General features: G+C 50.3%; 1 protein-coding gene across 5 annotated transcripts in view; it reads right to left on the bottom strand.

The window, feature by feature from the left end:
* The window catches only part of URB1 (URB1 ribosome biogenesis homolog), a 65,088-nt gene that overhangs the window by 1,058 nt on the left and 39,149 nt on the right, over positions 1 to 24,881 (bottom strand). For 4 of the 5 annotated variants that reach the window (XM_079921645.1, XM_079921642.1, XM_079921643.1 and 1 more), the window contains 16 exons: positions 24,303 to 24,504; positions 23,432 to 23,615; positions 21,508 to 21,566; positions 19,698 to 19,891; positions 18,649 to 18,759; positions 18,492 to 18,555; positions 16,470 to 16,641; positions 15,981 to 16,083; positions 9,139 to 9,299; positions 8,583 to 8,694; positions 6,784 to 6,890; positions 6,122 to 6,265; positions 5,037 to 5,146; positions 3,328 to 3,525; positions 1,931 to 2,172; positions 823 to 1,392 (listed from right to left, as the gene is read on the bottom strand). In XM_079921645.1, coding sequence (XP_079777771.1) covers positions 823 to 1,392; positions 1,931 to 2,172; positions 3,328 to 3,525; positions 5,037 to 5,146; positions 6,122 to 6,265; positions 6,784 to 6,890; positions 8,583 to 8,694; positions 9,139 to 9,299; positions 15,981 to 16,083; positions 16,470 to 16,641; positions 18,492 to 18,555; positions 18,649 to 18,759; positions 19,698 to 19,891; positions 21,508 to 21,566; positions 23,432 to 23,615; positions 24,303 to 24,504 — 2,733 coding nt within the window. The remainder of the gene's footprint in view (positions 1 to 822; positions 1,393 to 1,930; positions 2,173 to 3,327; positions 3,526 to 5,036; positions 5,147 to 6,121; positions 6,266 to 6,783; positions 6,891 to 8,582; positions 8,695 to 9,138; positions 9,300 to 15,980; positions 16,084 to 16,469; positions 16,642 to 18,491; positions 18,556 to 18,648; positions 18,760 to 19,697; positions 19,892 to 21,507; positions 21,567 to 23,431; positions 23,616 to 24,302; positions 24,505 to 24,881) is intronic. The other variant, XM_079921641.1, reaches the window with a different exon arrangement.

A 24,881-nucleotide genomic window follows, 5' to 3' on the forward strand; every position in this document is an offset into this window, starting at 1 on the left:
AGTTACTACAAGTCAAGCCTCTTCCTTGGTGCTGACCACCCAGGCCAAGAACCACAACCGAAGTTGGGGAGGAGCGGCCCGGAGTCACTTCCCATCATCCCCTCAGTGGCACAGGCGAGAAGGTTTACAGGCCCAGATTCAATTCCCCGACTGTGGCCACAGGAGACGGCAGGGCACCCCGGCCACCAGGTGAGCTCACCTGCTGCGCTGTGGGCCCGCCCCCTTCCCTGCTCCCCGTCGTGTCCCTCATCCCCCAGTGAAGAGCCCACCCTCCCGGATGGAGGAGTCACCTGCACATGGTCACAGCCTCCCTCCTGTCCTCCTACAGCCTCTGCTGTGCCCTCGTCTGTGCAGTCACACCTTTATTAAGAACCTGCTAAGCGCCAAGCACATAAATTGTGTGACTTGTGTGTTTGTGTGTGCATGTGTGTGCTCTTGTGCACATGTGTGCTCGAATGTACACACACACACACACACACCTGGCCGTGACATGAAACGTAACTCTTCACGTGGGTAATAAGGATAGAAACTTAGGGAAGCCGCTGTTCTGCAATAGCGCGTCCCGGTGGGACACAAGGCTGTGATGTGAGCACCTTTCTCCACTGTAAGCAAAACCATCACTAAAGGTTTCTTTCACCTGAAGGCAAAGGCAGAGATTTCCTCTCCCCCTACACTCAGGGCCCCGTGGCCCTCTCCGCGATCCTCAGAACCGTGGAGAGGGGCCCCCAAAGGCTTACGACAGGCTCTAAGGAACAGGAGAGGCTCCCCACCCCAGGCCCACTCCCGCGTTTCTTCAGCCTCCGACCCGAGCACCAGGCTTACCTCGCGTGGCTGCATCCTCCGCGTTCAGAGAAGAGAGGTGGACGGCCTCGAGTATCGGCCGGTAGGGGCTCCCGGCGGGGCCGCGGGCCGCCCCCAGCTGCAGCATGACGGCGTTGAAGAGGCTGGCCGCGCTCTGCTCGGGCCCCGCCAGCCCCTCGGCGCCGCAGAACCTGCTATACAGCCTGAACATGCCACTCGCCACGGCGCTGTCCTGAAGGAGGCCGGCCGCTACCGCTGGCCGCGGCAAGATGCGGTTCCTGAGCCAGCCCAGGAGGCCCGCCGTCTCCACCCGGCCGAGCGGGCTCGCGGCCGCGGAGCGCAGCACCCAGCCGGCCACCAGGACGGTGACGGCGCCCACGGGGCCTAGGCCTTCGCTCTCAGGTTCGGGGTCAGGAAACGCGGGCCCCCAGTGGGTCAGGATGGACCTCAGGAGGCCCCTGCACGCCTCCAAGGTGGACGCCGGCAGCTCGGGGTCCACCGCCTCCTCGGCCTCCCCAGGCCTCCGCTTCCGGCCCCGGAGGCCTTTGGCTCGGGCTGGCCCAGCTGGCTTGTTCTTATCCTTGAGCATTTCTGTCACACACACACACACACACACACACACACACACACACACACACACCCCCCCCACACATCACACACATACACGCACACACACACCACACACACAGGCACACACACAACACACCACACACACATACACGTACACACATACGTGCGCACACACGGACACATACACACACACACATACAACACACACACACAGGAAAGAGAAAAGGCGGTGAGACTGGTGTTCCGCCCACCCCCTAACACACACACAGATGCAGATGGTGGGGCGGCCCACGGGCTGTGCCCTCCCGGGACGCGTCCCCACGCTTGGAGCACAGCGAGTGCTCAGTGCTTCCCTGTGACCCGTCGTTACTGCTATCGTAGCAGCTGAGCGCTGGTTAGCGGCAGAGCTGGGACTCAAAGCCGGCCCCCCGCTCCCTCTCGGGCTATGAAGACGGACAGGCCCTGTCTCTAAGCTGCAGACATGCCGCTCAGGGACGGTAAGACGCCAGCTGCTCCGCGGGGCAGCGAGCACAGCTTGGGGAGCGGGTCCGACACTCACTCAGCAGCTCCCTGACTTGGCATCTCTCCGCGGCTGCTCTCAGGTCCTCCTGGAGCCTGATGTCTCTCTCGACGAGGCTCCACTGGTGCAGGAGGACGAGGGCATCCCTGGTGGACAGCACAGTCTCGTTCACGGTGAAGCGGTTCATGTCCCTGAAGGCCTGCAGCACGGTGGCCCGGTACCTCAGCACGGAGTCGAGTGCCCCGAAGAAGCTGGTGAGCTGGGTGGAGGCCAAGGCGGGCCTGCGGGAGCCAACGCCACGGACTGAGCCAGGGCCACCTCCTTGTCTGGCAGCCCAGGACCTCGTCCTGCAGCTCAGCACACCGTCCACTCACAGCCCGGGCGACCCTTCACAACAGACAAGAGCGTGGAGCCCAGCGCACAGTGCAGGAAATGGGGAGCCCCTCCAGGGGAGGCAGAATGGGGCCCAGAGTCTGAGCTCCACCCTGGAGGCACAGAAAGCGCTCTGGAAACCGGGAGAGCTGGGCAGAGCCTGCGGTGAGGGTGCCCGCTGCCACGCTAAACAGCTCCAGGACCGCCAGTTCCTCTCCGACTCAGGAACTCTCAGCCTCGAGGGAAAAGGCTCGGCAAAGCCCGGGGACGGCACACCCACGGCCAAACCTGACGGTGGGCGCTTCGGGGACGCACGTCCCTCCGAGTTCTAAGGAATTTAAAATTCAAAACCATCTGCCTTCCACAATTTTAACATTTACGATCAGTATTCTGAATAACAATCGGTTCTCAGAGACCAGCGTGTCTCGGGACAACCTCAAAATAAGAAACGGGCGCTCTGGCATGAATCCAACAATTGAATTCCGAACAACAGAAAATCAAATGCCCGGTTCTTTATCAAGAAAGTTTCATTCTGAGATGACAGTCCATTGGCTATCGATCCTCTGGTTTCAATCAGCATACCCCTGTTCCCAAGTCAGAAATCTGAGGGCACACAGTGTATATTCTCTAACACAGTAGAATCTGAGAAGAACTGAGCTCTCCTGAGGAAACCAAGAGTGTAATTCCAAGGGGAAAATACTGAAATTTTCAAGGAATTCATGGATAAGGGAGCCCATAGGCTAATGAAAGCGGAGGTGAGTTTGGGAGCAGCTTAACTTTCCTAGGCTTAGATCATGGGAAATATGTTCTTTCTATAAAACATTTTGAGTGCTTGGATCCAAAAGTCCACTAGATGGTTTGCTGCTAAAAATGATCTGGAATGACAGGATTTTCAAGTGTGCTAAGTTCTCAGGGCCTTGAAAGGAACCTCCTGAAGTTGACGTGGAAAGAAGAGCAGCTGAAGTAGGTTTCCTGACGTCACCGAAGGGATGGCAGCCCCCGCCCAGAGCCTACCTGTGGACCCGTGACCTCCAAGGGGTCATGGCCAGTGGGGAGGGGCTTACCTCAGGTGCTTCGTGAGCACAAGGAGAACGTAGAGGAACTCGTCGACCAAGTGCAGGGCGAGCAGCTTCGGGGGCTCCTGGGACCCAGGCTTGCAAGGAGGCTGCTCCCCTGCCTCCACGCCTCTGTCCCCCAGGGTGGTCACCCACAGCGTGTGCAGCAGGGAGATGAGGTTGGAGAGCAGCTGAGTCTCCAGGAACCTGAAATCAAATGTGGGAAAGTCCACTGTCTGTCACATCCTCTCCTCCCAGTGACATCTCCTGGAGGGAGTGGGCGGCAACCATGGAAGACACTGTGACGGTGGTGACCATCCCAAGTGGCAGACTCCTCCCCTCTCCCCCAGCCATCTATCCTCGTACCTCCCGCTGCAGCCCCCAAAGAGGGGGACACAGCATCTAAGTGAACACAGGATGTCTGCTATAGAAACGCAGCTCCACCCCAGGGCGAGGCCCCAACCCTCCTTTCTAGACAGCCAACCACCTCAGTCCCCACTGAGGGACATTCTGGAGCTGCTGCGGCACCGTAAGAAGAGGCTTCCCGCCCACGAGAACAACTCAACCCTAAAGCATAAAGGTAACAGCCAGGAACAGGTAATCAGCCAATGCTGCCTTCAGATATAAGACATCACTTTCTTTCAGAGAAAAATCTTTTAATTCTTTTTAAAAAATGCACAAAAGGAAAAAAAAATGCAAGAAAGAGCCTGGATATCCCCAGGCTTATCATCATAGGTAGCTGTTGGAAAGATCCCTGTCACCAAGGGCTGTCTGCTGAGACAAGGTCTTCATCTTTTCACACAGCCTCCAAGTTAGGAGAGTGTTAGGAATCAAAACATCACACTATGGACTGAAGCGTGTCCCCCGCCCCATTCAGATGCTGAAGCCCTAACCCCAGTGGGACTATATTTGGAGGTGGGGCCTTTGGGAAGCCATTAGGCTTAGAAGTCATGAGGATGGAGCCCCCATGATGGGATTAATGTCCTGTAAGAAGAGAAAGAGACCAGAGCTCTCTCATTCTCTCTCCCTGGTCATGTGAGGACACAGTCGGCAATGTGTTTGCCAGGAAACGAGCTCCCACCGAACCCAACCATGCTGGCCCCCTGATCTCAGACTTCCAGCCTCCAGAAGGCGAGAAAATGAAACTGTGTCGTTTGAGCCACCCGGTGACAGCAGCCCCAGTAACAAGACAAACACCCACTCCAGCCCTCAATGCTGCTCCGGCACCGGCTCTTCGCCGAGCACCTTGACCCTGGGCGGGAGTGGAGTGCGAACCCACATCACCGCATGAGCGTTCCTGAAACAGGAGCTCCCTGTTTCTGCCTCAGGAAGGGCAGAGATCTTGAAACCTCAGATGGGGGACCCCACTCCAGGGGAGGAGCCTGGACCTGGTACAAGAGACGGAAAGGTGGTGTAGAGGATGCTGTTTCGGGAACACAGATTCTCCGGGACACTTCCAGCGGACACGAGAGATGGCAGGAGGTGGCACGGTGTGTGCACAGCACACACACTCTCTCGCTCTCACACACACACACACAAAGACACACACACAGACACAGTCACACACACACACAGACACACACAGATACACAGACACAGACACACACACATACAGACACACACACACAGATACACACACACAGACACAGTTACACAGACAGACACAGATACACACACACAGACACACACACACACACACAAACACACACGGTGCTTACTTGCTCTCCAGGATGTGTAGGACCCACGTTAAGAGGCTGTAATCCCGCAGGATCTCATAGGCAGATTTGGCATCCCGGGCAGCATTCTGCAGAATTTCCAAAACCCAATTCTGCAAACCCAGAACAGAAAGTTACTCTTCAGTGGGAAAACCTGACTTACATGATCCAGGGAACACTTTAAAAAACAGAATGCTATGTTCCAGTTACAGGTGGGGGCTGCACATACCATCTGCTAAGTCCGCAAGGGTGGTGGCCGCGTGGGACCACCCTTCCCCACAGTGACGGCCAGAGCACACAGATGGCCACAGCGAGCTCGGGCCCGGGGCCGCCCACCCGCTAGTCCACCACAAGCAGAGACACAGCACGGAAGCCACACGGCCCGCATCTGGGGCAGCCTGAGGGGGGAGGAGGGCGGACCCGTTTCTAGCCCAGCCATGAACTGCGGGCGGCCCATTCATTGCCTTGATTTTGCCACCTGGAGGGGACGGAACGGTGGGACTCCCGCTGGAGCTGTTAACTGGGTGCCTTAGAGTCCTCACATGCTGTAAGAAATAGAAATCTACCGCACTCGAATTCGGGTTATTCAAACTCACTCCTATTTACCCACATTTTACACGATACCACAAGCAGAAGCTGACCCGGCTAGAAATCAATCAAAACACTGACGAATTCTCCCAGTTACGTCTCACACGACATGAGCTCTGGCTCCAGGGGCAGAGCTAACGTGCAGACTCCCTCGTCAGCTGTGAGGCAGGCAGGCTCGACTCCTGACTCATTTTCCCAGCCGGGTTTTGAGAACCTGCAGCTTCTGTGCATCGTGAGACATCCTGGTGGCTCGAGAGTGTCTCCAAGCACCTCAGTCATTTATGGGGTGACGAGTTCCTAGAGCTTTCAGCCATTCCAGAGCCACCTGGGTACTCATCACCCCCCTCCCTCTCCACAGGCCCTGCCCCCAGGCCAGGGCACTGGAAGCTAACGTAGAATCGGGAGGCCAGGCTGGGTGAGACTCCACGGGGACTAGGCTGGCAGATGGCACCCCGTGCAAGGGCCCAGGCCTCAGCCCCCCAGGAGCGCTGGCCGCCTACCTGGGCCACGTCGTCGCAGAGCGGGCTGCTGAAGAAGGACAGGATGACGTGGAGGACGCCCCGCCTGGCGCAGAGCTCATAGCAGTACTTGTCCCGCATCCCCTGGCGCAGAAGCCCAAACATCCACTCCCGCTCCGTCTTCTGCTGTAACCCAAGCAACCAAGAAACTATTGTTAAATAAGTGAAGGCCTTTTCCCCTGAAAACTCTTCCAACGCCAGTTCTTTCAACTGGGGGCAAAGGCTGCAGCACAGCCGCCCCCACCCTCCGTTTCTGGGTATGTTATTAAAAACCCTCCATCTCCTCTCTGCTTCCATTTCTCCAGGTCAGGAATAAGGGACCAAGTCAAGTTCACACAGTGAACTGTGCTTACTCACAGGGGGTGTTCTGTAAAAGCACTTTAGTATTCAACCCAGGGCTTCGCCAAGAAAATACAACGAGGAGGCCATGACTCGAGGCCTCTGGAGCAGTCTGTGAGGTCTGAGAAGACACCCAAGAATCAAGGTGTGGAATGGGAGGCGTTTCCACACACAGGCCCGCCTGGCCCCGAGCTCCACCCCAGCCTGTGCTCTGCAGCTGACAGTCTCCTCGGGGAAACGTCAGCGCAGTGGCTGAGCACCCCATTTAGGAGTCTTTCCAGGACCCCGAGACCTCAGGGCCTTACCTCGAAGTCCGAGCTGTAGAAGAACTGGTAGAAGCCTGGAACTTTGTTCATGTTCAGGTACTCGTGGGACAGCAGGAACTTGTTGACCTTCAAATACATGTGCTCCTCTGTGAACACAAGCAGACAGTCACTCACCATAGTGCCAACAGGACACCCCGTGGCCGGCTGGAGTAGGGGAGCAGGGCCCTGGGGGGCGGTCAGACATAAATCCCTGCCCCCTCGGGGCTTTCCAATCCTTATCCAGGTTATTAGTTCTCAAGAATTAAAACGCAGTTAAGACACCTTAGTTCTACACAGCACACGGGCTTCTCTTGCGGCCCAGGAACCACGTGAGGATGTCCAGTCCTTCGGAGACGTCACCCCTCCCCAGGCATCAGCCCACTGCCTAAACTCTAATCAGCTGGTGGGGAGAGTGGGGCCTGGCCACACTTCAGACAGCACAGGGCTAACACCCAGCCCATCGGCCTCCCACTGAGGAAACCGCCACAGCAAAGGGGGCTCACACGCGCCCTGGGTCACTTGGCCCTTGAATGCAACGGGGCCGACACCTCCTCCCCCGGTCCCAACCCTGGACCACTGTTGCTGCCCTGTGCTCCAACACCGACAGGAGGTCTGATGTGGGACAGCTTGCCTGGGGGGCACAGACTGGATGGGAGGCCAAGGCCATCCACCGTGACCTCTGCTGGGGTATTTTCACAGAAGTTTGTTCCTTTGGAGTCTAAATGGCTAATTACCTTCTTTCCTCCCGTAATTTCTAAGGTAAAGAAAAAAACATGTAATAAAAATGATACGGGGGGACTTCCCTGGTGGCACAGTGGTTAAGAATCCGCCTGCCAACACAGGGGACACAGGCTCAAACCCTGGTCCGGGAAGATCCCACATGTCGCAGAGCAACTAAGCCCGTGCGCCACAACTACTGAGCCTGCGCTCTGGAGCCCGCAAGCCACAACTACTGAAGCCTGAGTGCCTAGAGCCCGTCCTCTGAAACAGGAGAAGCCACCACAATGAGAAGCCCGCGCACCGCAATGAAGAGCAGCCCCCGCTCGCCACAACTAGAGAAAGCCCACGCGCAGCAACAAAGACCCAACGCAGCCAAAAATAAAGATACGGAGGACGTGAAAATCAAATCTGAATTCTAACAGCAACTTGACTACAGGTTGATTGTGGGGCCTTGAACAAGCTATTTAACCTTGGGGGCCCCAGCTGGGAAGCTGTCTCCTCATCTAAAAACAACCATGTTACCTCCAAAGAACCCTGTGGTCCCTAACATTATCAACATTCTACGACTTTTCACTAATTACAAAAAAAAAAAAAAAAGGTCCTATGATAGACTGACTTGGGCTCACACTACCTCAGCGCTGCCCTGCTGTGAGGAACAAAGTGGAGTGTTTCGTGTTCCATGCCCTGGGTGACACCTGCACGGGACCCACAGGCCGCTTGTCCTCTGGCTGGTGAGCTACACTGACGCTGACCCCCGAGCTCAGAGCGGCAGCTGCCAACACGGACGGGCCTCCGTGTCAGGTCCCTCTAAGCGCTCGCGTACGGATCCGTGAGGCCCCCGAGCAGCCCTTTGGTGGGAGCTGTGATTTGCTTTACCACAGCTTTACACCCCTACAGGCAAACAGGAACACATCATCTCCCCCATCATACACACTCTTCTGCGCCGTGCACGTGTGACCCTGATCCGTCTCCCTCACCTGTGTGGGGGACTGGTTACGCCTGTAGGATGAACGCCTCCAAGTGGCCTTGCTCAGCCTCAAACTTTCCACCTCACCCCAACCTGATTCTGTCAGTGGTACCTGGTTTCAAAATTTGCAAGGCTGCTTTGGCGATGAAGAGAGTCAAGGTGAAGGTGAGTCTCATGTTCTTAGTTCGGATCCCGTTCCGGACTACGTCCAACAGGTACAGTACCTTCAAACCAGGAAAAAGGGGCGGAAAAAAAAAGAGAATTTGCAGAACGTCTGTGACCAGCCTTATCTTGTACAGCCTAAACCACGGCTTTGCAGAGTGGCCTGCTCCTCGCACCCCAGGGACCACCCAAGGTGACGCCTGTCCCCACCACCTCAGGGCGCAGCTTCTGAGGCTCTGTGCGTCCTGGGTGACAGCTGCCGTCACCCCTGAGTTCAACAGAAATTAGAACTGCTCTGCCCACCGCGACACAAGAAGACCACTTGTAAGGGGAGACCTGTCTCCATCTCCCAGGGCTGAGGACCCGAGACAGCCTCAGGCATCACCCCCCCTCCCCCAGCAGGGGACAGACTTTGTCCTGTATCAGTCTCCCGGCAACACCTCTGATCTCCTTAGGAAATCCTTCCACCAGGCCGGGCGGAGAGCCGTCCCCGCAGCCCCGCTCACCTGGGGCTGCTCCCGGAAGCGTGCCCCCTCCAGCTGTGAGTAGTAGGCTGCCAGCACGGAGTAGGCCGCGGCTCGCATCAGGGGGTCGTAGCTGCTGAGGGCTGTGACAGTTAGGCCCAGAGCATTTGAATCCACAAATTTCCGACAATCCACCACAAATTCTGAGGGAAATAAAATACAGCCTTAACTACACACACACACACGCTATGATTCTGTGACACTCGCGCAACACAGAGAATTCCATTTGCTCTCGCGTCTTACCACCGTCAGCTATGGGTGCGTGCTAGGTACAAGAAATGCAAGTCTGCCTCCTGCACTCCTTAACGTCTGCTGAAGCCGGGTAGAAGACTCTCTCCCCTTCCGTGGCAATAATCACATGCCTGCAGTTTCTAAGATGCTTGTAATCCCAAGAATCCCAGGAATCTTTCATTACTTCTCACAAATACCCAGTGAACCAGAGATCAGAGGTGACATTCGGACCCGCCACTGAGATCCCAGCATGCGGAGGCCTGGGGGACACAACCGGAGGGTCAGCAGAGAAAGCCGGCTCTCGGGTCTACTGTGTTCAGCCCTCGGCCTCTGAGTTCCCACCTACAAACACAGCCAAGGAAAATACGTAAGGTGGCAATGCTGGGAGATACAGCCAATGCGAACTGGTCTGAGCTGGACTATCGATGTTACGAAGGATTAACTTATATCCACTCTGCAACCCTAGCTCTTTCTTCAAACAAATGACAGAAATCTCACAGAAGAGTGGCTCACCAAGCCTGAACAAAAGCTACAGCCCAGAGCTGGCTGGCTGATATTCTCTCATCACCTGTGAGGCCCTGAAAAACGCACGTTACTCCAGGAGAGGATGTGACGGGAGAGAAGGCCGGATACATGAGGGGACCCACTTGATCACACCTGCAATTCAGGACACTTCAAATCCTCCTTAACAAAAACCCAGGCCTTTTTACAATATAAACATTGTCAAGAAAAACCTCAGAACAGGGACAGGTCACCTGGGGAGGGTGAGATGAACTGGGAGATTAGGTTTGACATAAGTACACTGTAAATCAACTATACTTCAATAAAACAAACTGTAAATCAACTATACTTCAATAAAACAAACAAAAGACCAAACAAACAAAAAAGAAAAATGCACCAGATGGGCTGATCAGCAGATTAGACGTTGAAGAAAAAAAGAACAGTGAACCTGAAGACAGCAACAGAATCTAACCAAACTGAAACACAGAGAGAAAGAAGAATTTTAAAAGCATGAGCATCACTGAGCTGTGGGACAATTTCAAGCAGGCTAATGCATGTATAACTGGAGTCCCTAAAAATGAAGAAATAATGGCCAAAACTTTTCCAAATTTGACAAAACCACAGACCTACAGGCCCAAGAAGCTCAATGAACACCCCAAACACAAAAAACATAAAGAAAATTACACCCAGCCTTATCATAATCGAATTGCTTGAAACTGGTGATTAAAAAAATCTTAAAAGTGGTCACAAAACATAGAGCGGAACAAAGATAAGAACACTGTTTCTTGTTAGAAACAATGCAATCCAGAATCAAGGTGACAACGTCTTTAAAGTACAATGAGAAAAAAACCTGTCAACTGAGAATTTCCTACCCCATGAAAATCTTTCAAAAGTTAAGACTGAAAAGCTGAAAGAACTGATCACCAACAGCCTTGAACTATAAGAATTCTTAAAAGTATTTTGATGAGAAGGAAAATGATAGAAGATGGAAATCTGAATCTACACAAAGGAATGAAGAGAACAAGGAATGATAACTATGGGGTAAACAAAATATTTAAATCCCTTGAAAAGGTAATTGACAGTCTGAAGCAAAAACAACCACATATTGTAGGCTTTTTAACATTTATCAACAGATGGAAAAAGTATGATAATTATAGCGCAAAGCCAGGAAGGGAGAGATATATATTATTGTAAGGTGCTTCTACTATCCATGAAGTGGTATAATCTCACTTGAAAGTAAACCACAATAAATTGAAGATGTATACCATAAACCCTAAAGCAACCAACACACACATGCACACAAAAACACATGTACACACACACCCACGTACATATGCTGACAAGCACACACACACAAATTATAGCTAAAAGCCAAAAAAGCAGATAAAGTGGAATCAGATTGATAATCACATTAAATGTAAATGGTATATACATTCCAATTAAAAGGCAGAGACGGTCAGATTGGATATAAAAACAAAACCCAAGTATACGCTGTCTACAGGAAACCACTTTTAACCTCAAGATGCAGATTTTAAGTAAAAGGATAGAGTGGTGATTATTTTGAAATGTACAGAAATAGGTAATCACTATGTTACGCACCAGGAACTAACAGTGTTGTAGGTCAACTATACTTGAAAACAACAAACAAACAAACCCACAGGAAAAGAGATCAGATTTGTGGTCACCAGAGGCAGGAGGTAGGAGGAGGGAAAATGGATGAAGGTGGTCAAAAGGCACAAACTTCCAGTTATAAGATAAATAAGTACGAGGGATGCAATGTACAACATGGTAAATATAATCAACACTGCCATATGTTATATATGAAAGTTGTTAAGAGAGGAAATGCTGAGTTCTCATCACAAGGAAAAAAATTTTTTATATTTCTTTAATTTTATATGTATATGAGATGACGGATGTTCACTAAACTTACTGTCGTAATCGCTGCATGATGTATGTTAAGTCAAGTCACTATGTTGTACACCTTAAACTTATACAGTGCTGTATGCCAATTATATCTCAATAAAACTGGAAGGAAAGAAAAAGTAAAAGGATGGAAAAAGAATAATCAGAAGACTCTTGGGCTCTAACAGCTTATGGACTAAATTTTCTCATTTCTAACAAGTGACTACTTTTGATGGGAAGGGGAAAAAGTGCCAAATGCTTTACAAAGCATCAAACTGAGGGATAAAATTATATTGTTTTGGAAAAGATGAAATATGTTTAAGATACCTCCATACCTACATAACAAACACACATAAATGGAATAAATCTGGAAAAGAGAACACTCTAAACATTTAATATTACACTCACTAAAAATAGCTAGTACTCAGCAGGGATATTTTTAGTAATCACTGACACTCTCTAAGACAAAAGGATTTTCCACATGTCCGTGAGGAAAAGTCAATTTCATGTTCTGTGGTCATCTCTGTTATTCTCCGGAAGTCTTGGCTTTGTAACATGTATGGAAAAGAGCTTCCCTTGAGTGTTGAAAACATAATAGGCTATCAAAAAATAGTTATAAATACCATTCTCTTTGTTTTAAGAACTTCATAAATAGAGATTCGGCCTTGTGATAACAGATTTTCAAACCAAAATGGCTTAACCAGGACAATTATCAAGGATTAAAAGAAAAAGCACCCCACGTTTTACGGGCTTTGGTGGCAGTGCAGCTGTGCTGTCGGAGCATAAAGAGCTGTTCATCACGCCTCCTCCCACACCACCTCCTAGAGGCGGCCTGGCCAGGAAGGCTCGTCACAGGGAGCGGTCCATGGAGCCTGTGCCCAGTGGTCTGGTGAGAACCGCACGTGGGGCCTCCCTGTTCTGTGAATTAGAAGCCAAAGAGTTCAGCCCGGTTCTCTTGAGGACAAGAATTTGCTGTGGAAAAATCATTTGTCACTGCCATTGCTAGCCTTGGCTGGCCCTGCTTTCCAGCCAAGGACTCACAGAAAAGAAGCAGTGAGGTTAAGAAAACAGGTTCCATCTTCAGCAAAGGCAGTGAGACGAGTTTCTCTGAAGCCTGGCCACCACGCATACAAACTAATCAGATTTGTGGTCACCAGAGGCGGGAGGCAGGAGGAGGTGACCCAATTGAGGACTGCAGAATGTTGAGCAACACTTGGACCCGGGTGCCACTGCAGGAAGTACAAACATGCTGTGGAGAACCTGTGCTACACACAGCATGGATGAATCTCACAAATATAACGTAGATAAACGAAGCTCACACAAAAGAATAGAAAGTGTTTAATGCCATTTACGTAAAGTTCAAATACAGGACACCGGTCCCTACTGGGGAGGAAGGGGCCCTGGCCGGGAAGGGGCCCGAGGAGGAGCTGCCGATTCTGTTCTGTTCCTATCTGGCCAGTGGTTTCACCAAAACTTGAGCCACACATATATGATTTGCACTGGTGTCTATACATCACACTTCAATAAAAGTTTACTTAAAACATTGTTCATGTTTAGTGATCCACCAGGGCAACAGTAAATGGAAGAGTAACTTTTTAAAAAGTAATAAAATGAAAAAACAGATTCGTGACAATTCAACCACAGTAAACCTTTGGCCATTATCCTGTTCACAGATTTCTGTTCTGTTCAACTTATCATTTTACTGCTAGGAATTTTCCTCTCCTGTTGAACTGGTATTACTTCCTTTTATCAGATGATGAAATTTGTTTAAAATATTATGCTTCCATTTTTTTTGTTGTTCTGGATTATAAGTAGCCCAGAGCAAAATTTAATGAACCTAGTTTTTCTTGGTTTGCTTATTTGTTTTGCATAACTATTTCCCTATCCACTTATACGCTTTTTAAAATGTTCTACTTCAACATGAATGATTTTGGTATAAGCAGTATTTTAAGCTACTGCAAGTCCTTTCTGGGTGGACATGCTCTGCAAATTTTTCTACCTATATTATACCAATAAAATGTAAAAGCGGCTGTATTTGGAGATTTCCCTAACTTGAAAGAGCATTTACTAGTTACCTCTCTTCACAAAAGGCCTTCCAGATCCTGTCCTTCCCCCTTCCCCCCACTATCCAAGATTCTGGGAAAAACACTGCCCTGATTTTTACTATTTCTCTACTGTTTTCCAAGCCTTTGCCTTCTGTCTCCTAAAAGCTCTCCTGAAAGAGCAACAGACTAAATGATTTGTTATAATTCACTCAAGTTGCATCGTATTTTTAGACTGTGGAAAATCTATTTTCATGTTTGATGAGAAACAGACTTAGGCAGCACTGCCAAGACCTGGGGGGAATCAAGAGCGCAGTAGATGTGCCTCACTTGGCCGCTGCTAAAAGCCACCAGGGCAGTTCAGATACCTGCTGGCCATCATCACCATCTGCCATGTGCATGAAAGGAAATGCCCCTGCTCTCCTGCAAAGAAACTCTAGCTCAGCCACAGAACCCAGTGCTCATGGAGAGGCTAGTCTCTGAGAACACAGCCCTCTCATCTTTCTGTTAGGAACTAAGGGCAGTGGTAGAGGATCAGCAAATCCATAAGGAAGAGCATTTGAGTATAAAAAGACCATCAAGTTTAAAAGGGGAGAAAACAGGGCAATCAGTGAGGCATGGTTTCCTGGTGCACCTAATCTACACGGCCATTACAACCAGGAGGGAGGAGTGAGGGAGCCCCTCAGGCTTCATGCTGGCTGGTCCCCACTGGGCATCGGAGGGACCCTAATACAGAGGAAGGACGAGGCTCCCGCTTGGTGCCAGTGGAGGCCACGTGAAGAGCAGTAATGGCCACTCCTGCCCTCCCAGCCAGGAAGTGTCAATGCAGGGGCACCGGGACTCCCCAGCCCGGCAGTAACCAGGAGGAAGGGCGAGGAGGACAGATGGAGGACCGACAAGTGGGGACGGGATCGGAACACCCACAGCGAAAAAACAAAGCTGGACCTAAACTTCACACCTTATACAAAAATTAACTCAAAATAGGCCACAGACTTAAATGTAAAACCTACAACTATAAAACTTTCAGAAATAAACATGGGAGAAATTCTTTAGGATGGAGCGGTGGGCAAAGAGTTCTTAAGACTTGACACCAAAGCATGACCCATAAAAGGAAGAACTGATAAACTGGACTTCATCAAAATTGAAAACTGCTGCTCTTTGAAAAACTCTGTTAAGAAGGTGAAAAGATAAGCTACACAGTGAGAGAAAATATTTGCAAATCACATATCAAACAAAGGACTAATAGGTACAATATATAAAGAACCCTCAAAGCTCAACAGTAAAAACAAACAAACAAAACCCATTAGAATAAAAGGGCAAAAGACGTGAACTGATGCTTTACCAAAGAGGATTACAGATGGTGCGTAAGCCACAAGATGTTCATCATCATTAGCCATTAAGAAAACGCAAATTCAGGGCTTCCCCGGTCGCGCAGTGGTTGAGAGTCCGCCTGCCGATGCAGGGGACACGGGTTCGTGCCCTGGTCCGGGAAGATCCCACATGCCGCGGAGCGGCTGGGCCCGTGAGCCATGGCTGCTGAGCCTGCACGTCCGGAGCCTGTGCTCCGCAACGGGAGAGGCCACAGCAGTGAGAGGCCCGGGTACCGCAAAAAAAATACACACCAATCACCGACAAAATGCCCCAAACCAACAGACCTGACCGGCCTGGGAATCAGACGCTGGCCTTTACCAGCATGTACTGATACACATTTCTGTTCTTTCTGTCTCTCCGAAGCATTCACCCACAAAGATTCCCACCCTCAGGGTAGTAGGCACAAAATACAATTTCAAAAATATACTTAAACCAAGAAAAAGCCAACCTTAGCAGGCTCTCACTCATTGTCAAAGACAAAGTCTCTCATTTCTGCTGGTATGTGACCACTATTCAGTGAAAATTCAGAAAATGCTCTTGTCATTAAAATTAGGAAAACATCAAAGACAAAGGGACACTCCCAGATTTTAAAATTATAGTTAAAAAAAATCACTGTGTATTCAAAACATTAACTGTTACTTTGCTGAAAATCACTGGAATGGAAAGGCGAGAAGGCAGCTGAAGATCCTTCAAGAATTATTTTCAAGATTAAGGTCCTAATTTGGTAATTACGGTAATAATCATGCCCCCTCAACCCACCCGGAAGGCTGCAATTACCTGGCCTGGTCAATTCACTGAAGAGATGAAGGAGGAAACAGGGGTCATAAAGGTCACTGAGATCCATCGTGCTCCTGTCTTTAAATATCGGTTCCTGTGTGTCCTGAAATAGCCCGAGACAAACAGAAACGTGTGGTGCAACTGCCTAAGCTTAAACCATGTGAATGTTTACCCACTACTACCTAGAGTTCAAATTACTATGAATATCCAAGCCCATTAAAAAATGGTTCTATTAAAAAAAAAAACAACAGTGCTTGTACATGAAATTATACCTTTGATATTTGCTTTGGTGGAAAGAAGTTATAAGAGAAACAAGTATGGTCCGTGCTGATAAGTTCTGAAGCTGGGTGGTGGGGACATGGGTCCTGTCTCTGTACCTTTGCATATGGTTGGAATTTTACTTATAAAAAGTTAACAAATCACAAGAAAAGCAGTGCTTGTATTTTATAGCAGCTAAAACCTGACGGCTCCCCCTTGGGCCCCCCGCACCTCGGGGGGCAGCAGTCTCCGGTTCTGGGGGAAGTGGAGGACAGTCTTCATCATGCGGTCCGGATCCAGCAGGCGGAGGATGTCCCCGACGCTCGGCTGCTGCCACAGGGACTTGCCCAGGCTCTGGCACGTCTTCTGATGCTCCACGGCCGCTGGGCCCCAGGTTAGCAGCCTAGAGCCGGATGGGAGAGCAGACTGGTCAAGGGCCCCATCGGGAACAGGAGTGACGATGGTGATGACGGCACTGCAGGCAGCTTTGTCGAGCAGCTAGCACGCCAGGCACTGAGTACATGTCCTGTGTTGTATCATTTAATCCCCAGCATAACTTAGGGGGAAGGTGGGAGTGATGGAGAGGTTGACAATGATGAGGGTGGTGTGACAGTGTCGGGGATGATGGAGGCCAACACTTACAGAGAGCTTATGATGTGCCAGGCACTACTGTAAGCCTTTCATGTGTATTCATTTCACTTAATCTGCACGGCTATCCCATAAGGTACGTACTAGTGTCATCCTTATTTTGCAAATGCGGGAAGAGAGACACAGAGAGGATCTGGAACGCTGCTCAGCTGGTCCCCTGCCCAGCTGGTAAGTGGAAGAATAGGAATTCACATTTGGGGAGTCTGGCTCCAGTGTGTGCTGGGCACAGCGGCAGAACCCTGGCAGCTCAATGATGCTCTACTGATAAAACCTTTCCTCGTTGCCACGGGGCCGTGAGCGGACCACGTCCACCGCACAGCCTTGGCGCCGTCCCCAGCTCTACCTTTCGCACCACCAGTCCCCATGGCAGCCGCCCAGAGAGGTCACCTTGCCTTCCTCCTGGAAAGCGACTGAACCCGTCCGCGCCCAGGGTGCCCTCGTGTGACTTGCATTAACCGGAGAGGGGGTTCTGAGGCTGCGGGGGTTGGGGGGGTTCTGAGGCTGCGGGGGTTGGGGGGGTTCTGAGGCTGCGGGGGTTGGGGGGGTTCTGAGGCTGGGGGGTTGGGTAGGACGGCTCGCTCTTCACTGTGAGCGAGACTGCTTCTGTTTTCTCTCCTCTCCCTCGTGTACACAGGGGCTGTTTATTCCAGAAAGAATACAACTGACGCAGCACCACCTCCAAGGCAGTAAGTGGGTGAGGCCACGAGGGGAAGGGAGAGACAATGTTTATTCATGACCTGGACTCTTTTAAGAGGCAGAAAATGGTTCTCTTTACTGTTTTTTTTGGGGGGGGGGCAGAGGGCTTCTAGGCTAATACATCTTTAATCTTTAAAAAAAAAAAAAAGAATTCTACAAGGGAAATATATTTTTCCCTTCCCTGCAGAGTTCTCCTGAACTATTTTTCTTGGCCCAGTAAGCTTACTTCCTGTCTCAGCACACAAAGCTCTTCTTATGTACTGGGCAGATGCTGGGGTGCTGGTCCCAAATTAAGGAGAAAAGAAACTAGGGCAGCAAAGAGAATCTCAGATGCTGTCTATGAATAGCTTAACCCCAGCCCTTGCAGAGCTCAGGCAGGGCCCAAAGGGAGAGGCATCAGCCCAGTCCCTCAGGGCCCAAAGCCGTGCTGGCCAAGGAGCAAGCGGCCCCTGGGAACCCAGGAGAGACAGACAGACAGACACAGAGACAGACAGACAGGAAAGAGACAAATCCAGGGACAGACACTGCGCGCGCGTGCACACACACGCACGCACGCACAGACAAGGAAGAGGGCGGAATTAACATCTAGCCAGCGCGCCTCAGTCTTTTCCCAGATCCCCACCTAAGTCACTCTCACCTAAAGGAAGGCACCAAGAGAAAGGTTTTCAGAAGAATCAACTAAATGACCCCCAGGTCAGGAGTGACAGACACACACTGCCAACCAGTGAGGTGGCCCGGCCCAGACAGGCCCGGCCATCGGGGACCATCCTCACAGTGAGAGGCCAGAGCAGCCCACGCTGGCAATGGTGTGTGAGCCGAGGGGTCCACCCAGCCCCCCTTTTCCCTGGGGGAGCTCACTGGGTGGGGCCTTCAAGACCTGCCGTTCTCACCTCCAGGCCCAGCGCTCACCTGAAGTTGACCAGGCTATGGCTGTTCTGTTCGTAGGCCCGCAGGAGAAGTAAGATCTTCTGGTCTAAAGTCAGTTGAGGGTCAGTTTAGAAAGCTTCCTGGTGACCCCCGAGACCTCATACGCTCTGATCACACCGCCCGGTCCCCGCACCCTCACCCAGGACGCTGAGAGAGGCTCCGTAGGCCCCGAGGAGCACCACGAAGTGGCTGCTCTCGCAGACAGAGGGGCACAGCCTCACTGCCACCGACATCAGGTCCACCAGCGCTTCTGGAAGAAAAGGACACTGAGATAGATGCCCGGCAATGCAGGGGGATGGGCACGTGCAGAGCAAAAGCGGAGAAGGAAGCACTGCAGGTAACACAAACACTTGAGATATCCTTCTCTAGACAACACTGGTCTGAGGACTGCACCTGGTCCCTTCCCTGCTTTTTCCTTTTTTAAAATAAACACAACTTTGACGAGGCTGCCATCAGCCTCTCCAAGCCCCCTCCCAAACTTTAAGGCAACAAAGATTTTTAAACCTAAGCATTTCTCTCCATGATTATGTTACCAAAATCTCTAATATTTCTACTCCTGCCTGAAAGCGGGGAGCCTTTCTACTTTTTCTACTGCCTGTACCAGGAACTTGGGTAAGGGTTCTCTCCAGCTCAGCAGTTTATTACAGACCAGCTCTACAGTGATTCCTAACAGTTTGGGGATGTCAATTTTGTCTCTAAACAGGGTATGGCTTCGGGAGGGCAGGACCCCTCAGACCTCTGCCATCTCCCACAGTCTTCGCCATGCTAACGTAAACGCTCACCGAACCGACCAGGGAAGAAGCCTGGGCTGTACGAGTCCCTAGCAGGGACCCACCGACAGGGACCTTCGAACGCTTCGCCCTTGATAAAAGTTTCAATCACCCCATTAAGACATTTAACGCAACTGAACAATTTCTCCCAGGTGGGAACCCCCCTCCTAACTCCCCCTAACTAACTCCCAGGTTTTAACGCTCGCCCACGATACAGCAGAAAAGCTTAAATCTGGCTTCTGCAGAGAGGTCTGCGTTTGCTGTGTGACCCCAAGTCAGAGGAAACATTTCTTGAGCTTGGATTTGACAGACATGAAATATTCGGATACCGTTTGGGTAATGCTTCCTTAGCTCTGAGAACACGTGAAATCCAGGAATAAGCTCTGCGTCTGAGGTGGGAGGTGGGGTAAGGAATCACCTCTGACGGGACTGCCTGGGGTTTCCTCCTCTCCAGCCGTCAGCAAAGTGGGCAGGAACAGGGAGTGCTGGGTCAGCATCGCGTGGACCACCGAGAGCTGAGTGAGCTGCGAGCGTGAGGCGCTTTCCGGGAGATACAGGAGCTGGACGGCAGCACAAAGGGCCTTTAGAAATGCATGGTCCTGATACCGAAATCTAGGAGGCAAGAATCAAAGGGAAAACTAGCTTCATAAACAATAGAAAACCTTTTTTCTCGACATTTTATCAAGGACAACTTCCAACATGCCACACAGGTGAGAATCCTAGAGTGCACAGTCATACACCCATCGCCCAAACTACCCATGCTGCTGCAGCACACCTGCAGCATCACATACCTAGTCGCCCACCCATCACAGGGAGCACTTCTGACCCGGCCTACCTGCCAGGTCAGCTTCCCTCCTTCCTTCCTTTCAGCTACTCAAAACGCCCCTCTAACGGTTCAGAAGCCTTCTCATCTTAAATCCCTTTAGAACCCACTAAAGAAATGAAAACATCATGCTCTGGTGAAAAAAGTTTTTAGTCATATGTGAATATTGTTAAGAATCACTTAGCACACAGGGAACATTCCAGAAACGCAAATTAACCAAAGACTCAAAGAAATGTCGTCATGTCACGAAGGTAATCCTCGGTTGCCATTTATCTCTGACTCATCTTCACTTATTTCTCTCTCTTGGGTATTTTTCTCAGTTTCAAACTGATGAATAATCAGGGAAATGAAAATTACAGGTGCAATGAAATACCGTTTCATGACTACCTGACTGCCAAAAAGAAAGAGTCTGACCACATCAACTGCCGGTGAGGAAGCGAGGACAAAACGAACTTCCACACCATGTTACGTGAGCTTGGAGAACAAATCAAAAAATCTAGTAAAACTGGAGCTGTGCCCACATTAAGAGCCAGCAAGTGACCCCTCCCCCAGAAAATCTGGCACCTGGGCACAAAGAGACATGCAACGTTCACTGCAGGGTCGGGAGGGAGGAAGGAAGGAAAGAAGGGAGGTCCTGTCCACCAGGAGGACACTGGCTACGTGAACTGGGGCACGGTCGGAAGACAGAATGCCCTACAGCAGTAAAAAGCAATGACTTGGATCGTCATGTATCAACATGGGTAACTCAAAAACTTCTGAGTGCAAAAGAGGGACAATAAAGTGATACATCGGTATACGATGTCAAACTCAATAAACACTGTGGTTTATTATTTAGAGACATACTGACATGCAACCAAAGTGTTAAACACACAGGGCCATGACAAAACTCAACCTCAGAAGAGTGACACTTTGGGACAAGGGAAGGAAAGGACGCAATTAGGGCAAATAGAGAAAACTGTCAGCATTTATTAAATCTGGGTGCTCCTGTATTGTTCTCTGCACATTTCTGGCTTTTAAAAAATATTTCAGTAAAAAAATTTATTTATTATTATTTTTTTGGCCGTGCTGCGTGGCTTGTGGGATCTTAGTTCCCTGACCAGGGATCGAACCCGGGTCCTTGGCAGTGGGAGCGCAGAGTCCTAACCACTGGACCACCAGGGAATTCCCCAAAAATATTTCATTTTTTAAAGGCTGCTTCTCTCATCGCTGTTAGAAGTACACACATGTCAACGGGCAAATCATTTTCCCTCCCCAACACTGCTGTCTCGTCTCGTCTGCTCAAAATGGGAGCAGCATCTTCTCCACCACGTCCTTTACACTAATAACAAGCTACACCACTGGCCCTGCACCAGCAAAGACACTCGCCGCCTTACTGAACAGCACCAAGAAAATAAATTCAACTTACTTGAGTCCAGTCTTCACAAATTTCTGCCAGTCACCAGGATCAACTTCATTAAGTGAATTCTAGGAATAAAGAAAGCAAGAAATATATGTGGAATATCCAAATTAATTTAAAATCGAGGACACAGAATTTAAATTACAGCCCTACAGTAAATATGGAATATAGTTATCTAAGCAATTCGCAAAAGCTTGTAGTTGCTTCTTACTTTGATTTTTTTAATTGTTTTGTTATTTCCACTAGTAGTTCTGTCTTAGCATACCTATGATCACCAAATGACCAAAAGAAAATTCCCAAGTAGTTGTGTAACTTTCCCCTTTGTCCACCATTCTGAATAGCACTGACTGATCTGCGACACACAGAGGTGCAGCCACATGTGACTGTCATGAGAGAACATCTACCCAGAGCAAGACCACTGCGCCCTAACAGGGCCAACGTAGGGCCACAGTCCCTGACGTGGAGAAAAATCTCCAAACGTGGTGCATTATGTTACATCGGAAGAGTGGCTGCTCTGGGGGGAAGGGGACCAACTGGGAGAAAGCACAAGAGAGCTTTCTGGAATGATGAGAATCTTGGATAGCACTGTGGGCACAGGGGTACGTGTATCTGTCAGCACTAAACGACACACTTAAGACCTCATATTCCACGAGATGAAAACCACACCTCAATTACAAGGAAAGGGCTGCTGGAGATGCTGACGGTGAGGAAGCTGTGCACGTGTGGGAGAAGGGGGCATGTGGAAACTCTGAGTTTCCGCCCAACTTTGCTGTGAACCTAAAACTGCTCTAAAAAGTTAAGTCTGTTAAAAGGGGCGGGGGGAGCAAGAGCGAGAGAGAGAGAAAGAAAACAGCCAAGTGGGGTAAGGAGGGAGGCCTGTCCCAAGAACACAAATCCCCAGAAGAGCAGAGCCCAGCACCCCCGGCTCCACAGCTCGACTCCCTGACACCCCAGGAATGCTTCTCCTCCTCTTCCCTAGCTCTACTGGGTCAGGTTCCTACAGGCCTTAAGTTCACAATCCTGTAACACAACACATTAAGTTCTTCAGGAAGCTAATGAACTCTGTGCAAAAATGTAACATCAAAAACAAAAGAAAATAAAGGCCCAAAACAGCTAAATATTTCCAAATTTTACGAAAGCTCTAAACTCGCAGAGCCAGGAAGCTCGCTGAACCCAAAGCACAGAAAACCTGAAGAAACGACGCTCAGGCATATCGCAATCATGCTGTTTAAGCAACGTAAAGAAAAAAATCCTCAGAGCAGCTGGAGAAAAAAGGCATCATGGAAAGAGAAATACAGATAAGAATGAGAGATTTCTTATCAGAAACAATGCACACCGCAAGACAGTAAAGCAACATCTTTGAAATGCCTGAAAAAAATAAAAACTGTTAGCCTGGAATTTTGTACCCAGTGAAACTCTTCCTAACTCAGCCTGAGGCCAGTATTACCTGATCCTAAAGCCAGACAAGGACACTGCAAGAAAATACAATTATAAGCTAATACTCCTCATGAACACAGATACAAAATTTCTTGGTAAAATGTCAGCAAATCAAATCCAACACTATATAAAAATGAGAACACATCACGACCAAGTAGGTTTATTCTAGGAATGCAAGGCTGGTTTAACGTTCAAAAATCAGTTAATATAATTCACCCCATTAACAGTCAAAACGAAAAACAATACCATATAACCATCTCAGGAGATGCAACCAAAAAGCATTCTGACAAATTCCTGCAACCATTCCTGATAAAAGATGGCTCATCATTTCAAAGTTTGCCCTCCACCTGCCCGTCGCCTCCTAGACATGGCTCCTCTCATCCCCCACCAGGTCGAATTCACGCCACCTGGCTTGAATGTATCTGCAAACCTGGGTTTGTCTATCTCATTCTTTCCCTTAAAAATTTAACCAGGGGCTCTAATAAGAGACACCTACCAACAGTTCGTTTAATCTTAGCAGCATCTGCTTCTCTCGATCCTGGGTACCATCATCTTGCTGGCCGCTGCTAAAGGACGCGATCAACCACTGTACACAGGCCTCCAGCAGAGTCTTTTTCCAAGCACGCAGCTCTTCTGCCGACCCTTCCAGGACAGCCAAGACAGAGTCAGCCACGACCCAACTGCGGCAGAAGACAAAACTCAGAGTTACAGGCATGGCCCAAATCCCTCTAGCTTTAAGTATATATAATCCAACATCACAATGGGCCGTATGAGGCAGATGCCCTGAGCCCTGGTCCCTACACTAACTACCCAAGCACGGAGATCACAGGCTTCCCCTGCCCCTTACGCAAACTTCAGAGACGCACCAGAACTTTTACGACTAGGGGAAACACTGTTAGCACACCAGAAAAAGGATACATTGTCCAGACTCTGTCTAAATCAGGCTATCTCAGCCTCAGCACTCCTGACATTTTGGGCCAGACAATTCTCTCTTCGGGGGGAGGGGAGGGGGCCTGTCCTATGCATTACAGGATACCTAGCAGCACCCTTGGCCTCCACCCTCTAGCAGCCAGAAGCAACAAGCCCCCCATGCCCATATCGTGACAGTAAAAGGTGTCAGGCGTTGCCAACTGTTCCCTGGAGTGGGCAAAATCGCCCCTGGTTGATAACCACGGCTCTGAGGGAATCAGAACCACCCACTTATGGAGATGAACTTGCTCCAGCCAGGATGAAGCAGAGTTCTCGGAGGAACTGCCTTCTCCCCAGCTGCACAACAGCAGTGCAGCGATTTCCACTGCTTTATAACCACTACAGGGAAAAGGGAAGCTGAGACAGGGAGAGCCATTAAACAACCCGAGCCTTCATACCTCTTGTGACTGCCTGGAGTCTGAAGCAAGCGGGGCAATCGGTCCATGAGGACACGGAGGTCCTTGGCTCTTGCAAATGGGACCAGCTGGGCCAGGATCTCCTGATGCAGCCCAGACTCTAGGGGCCCATCAGCACTGAGAAGCCCGGTCTGCAGCGGCCTCCACAGGGCCTTCCTCAAGACAGGAATGACAGCAGAGGATACTGGGGCAGAGACAAGCAGGAGAGAGAGGTGAGCGCCGTGGGGCATGACAACCGGCTCACAAGGGCTGGTGGCTCTGTTTCAGGAAACCTGTGACCTGGGTGATGTCACACTGGTAGCACGAGACTGACCACAGCAGGAGCTGTGACGCCACGGAAATCGGCAAATGCTACGAATCAGTCTCCCCCAAGAGCCAGTGGTTAAAACATTTACCAGCACGCCACCGGTCACCTCTCATCACTCAACCCTAACAGTCCCGCAGGCCCTGGGCATAGCCCCGGCTCGAGGGTCATGACGAGCCGGTGAGCACCCAGGTCCTGAACTCACTGGGGAACGAGAAGAGCACTGAGAACCACTGACCGGAGGACACCCTCCTGCA

This window comes from Stenella coeruleoalba, assembly GCF_951394435.1.
Source record: "Stenella coeruleoalba genome assembly, chromosome: 5".
NCBI lineage: Eukaryota > Metazoa > Chordata > Mammalia > Artiodactyla > Delphinidae > Stenella > Stenella coeruleoalba.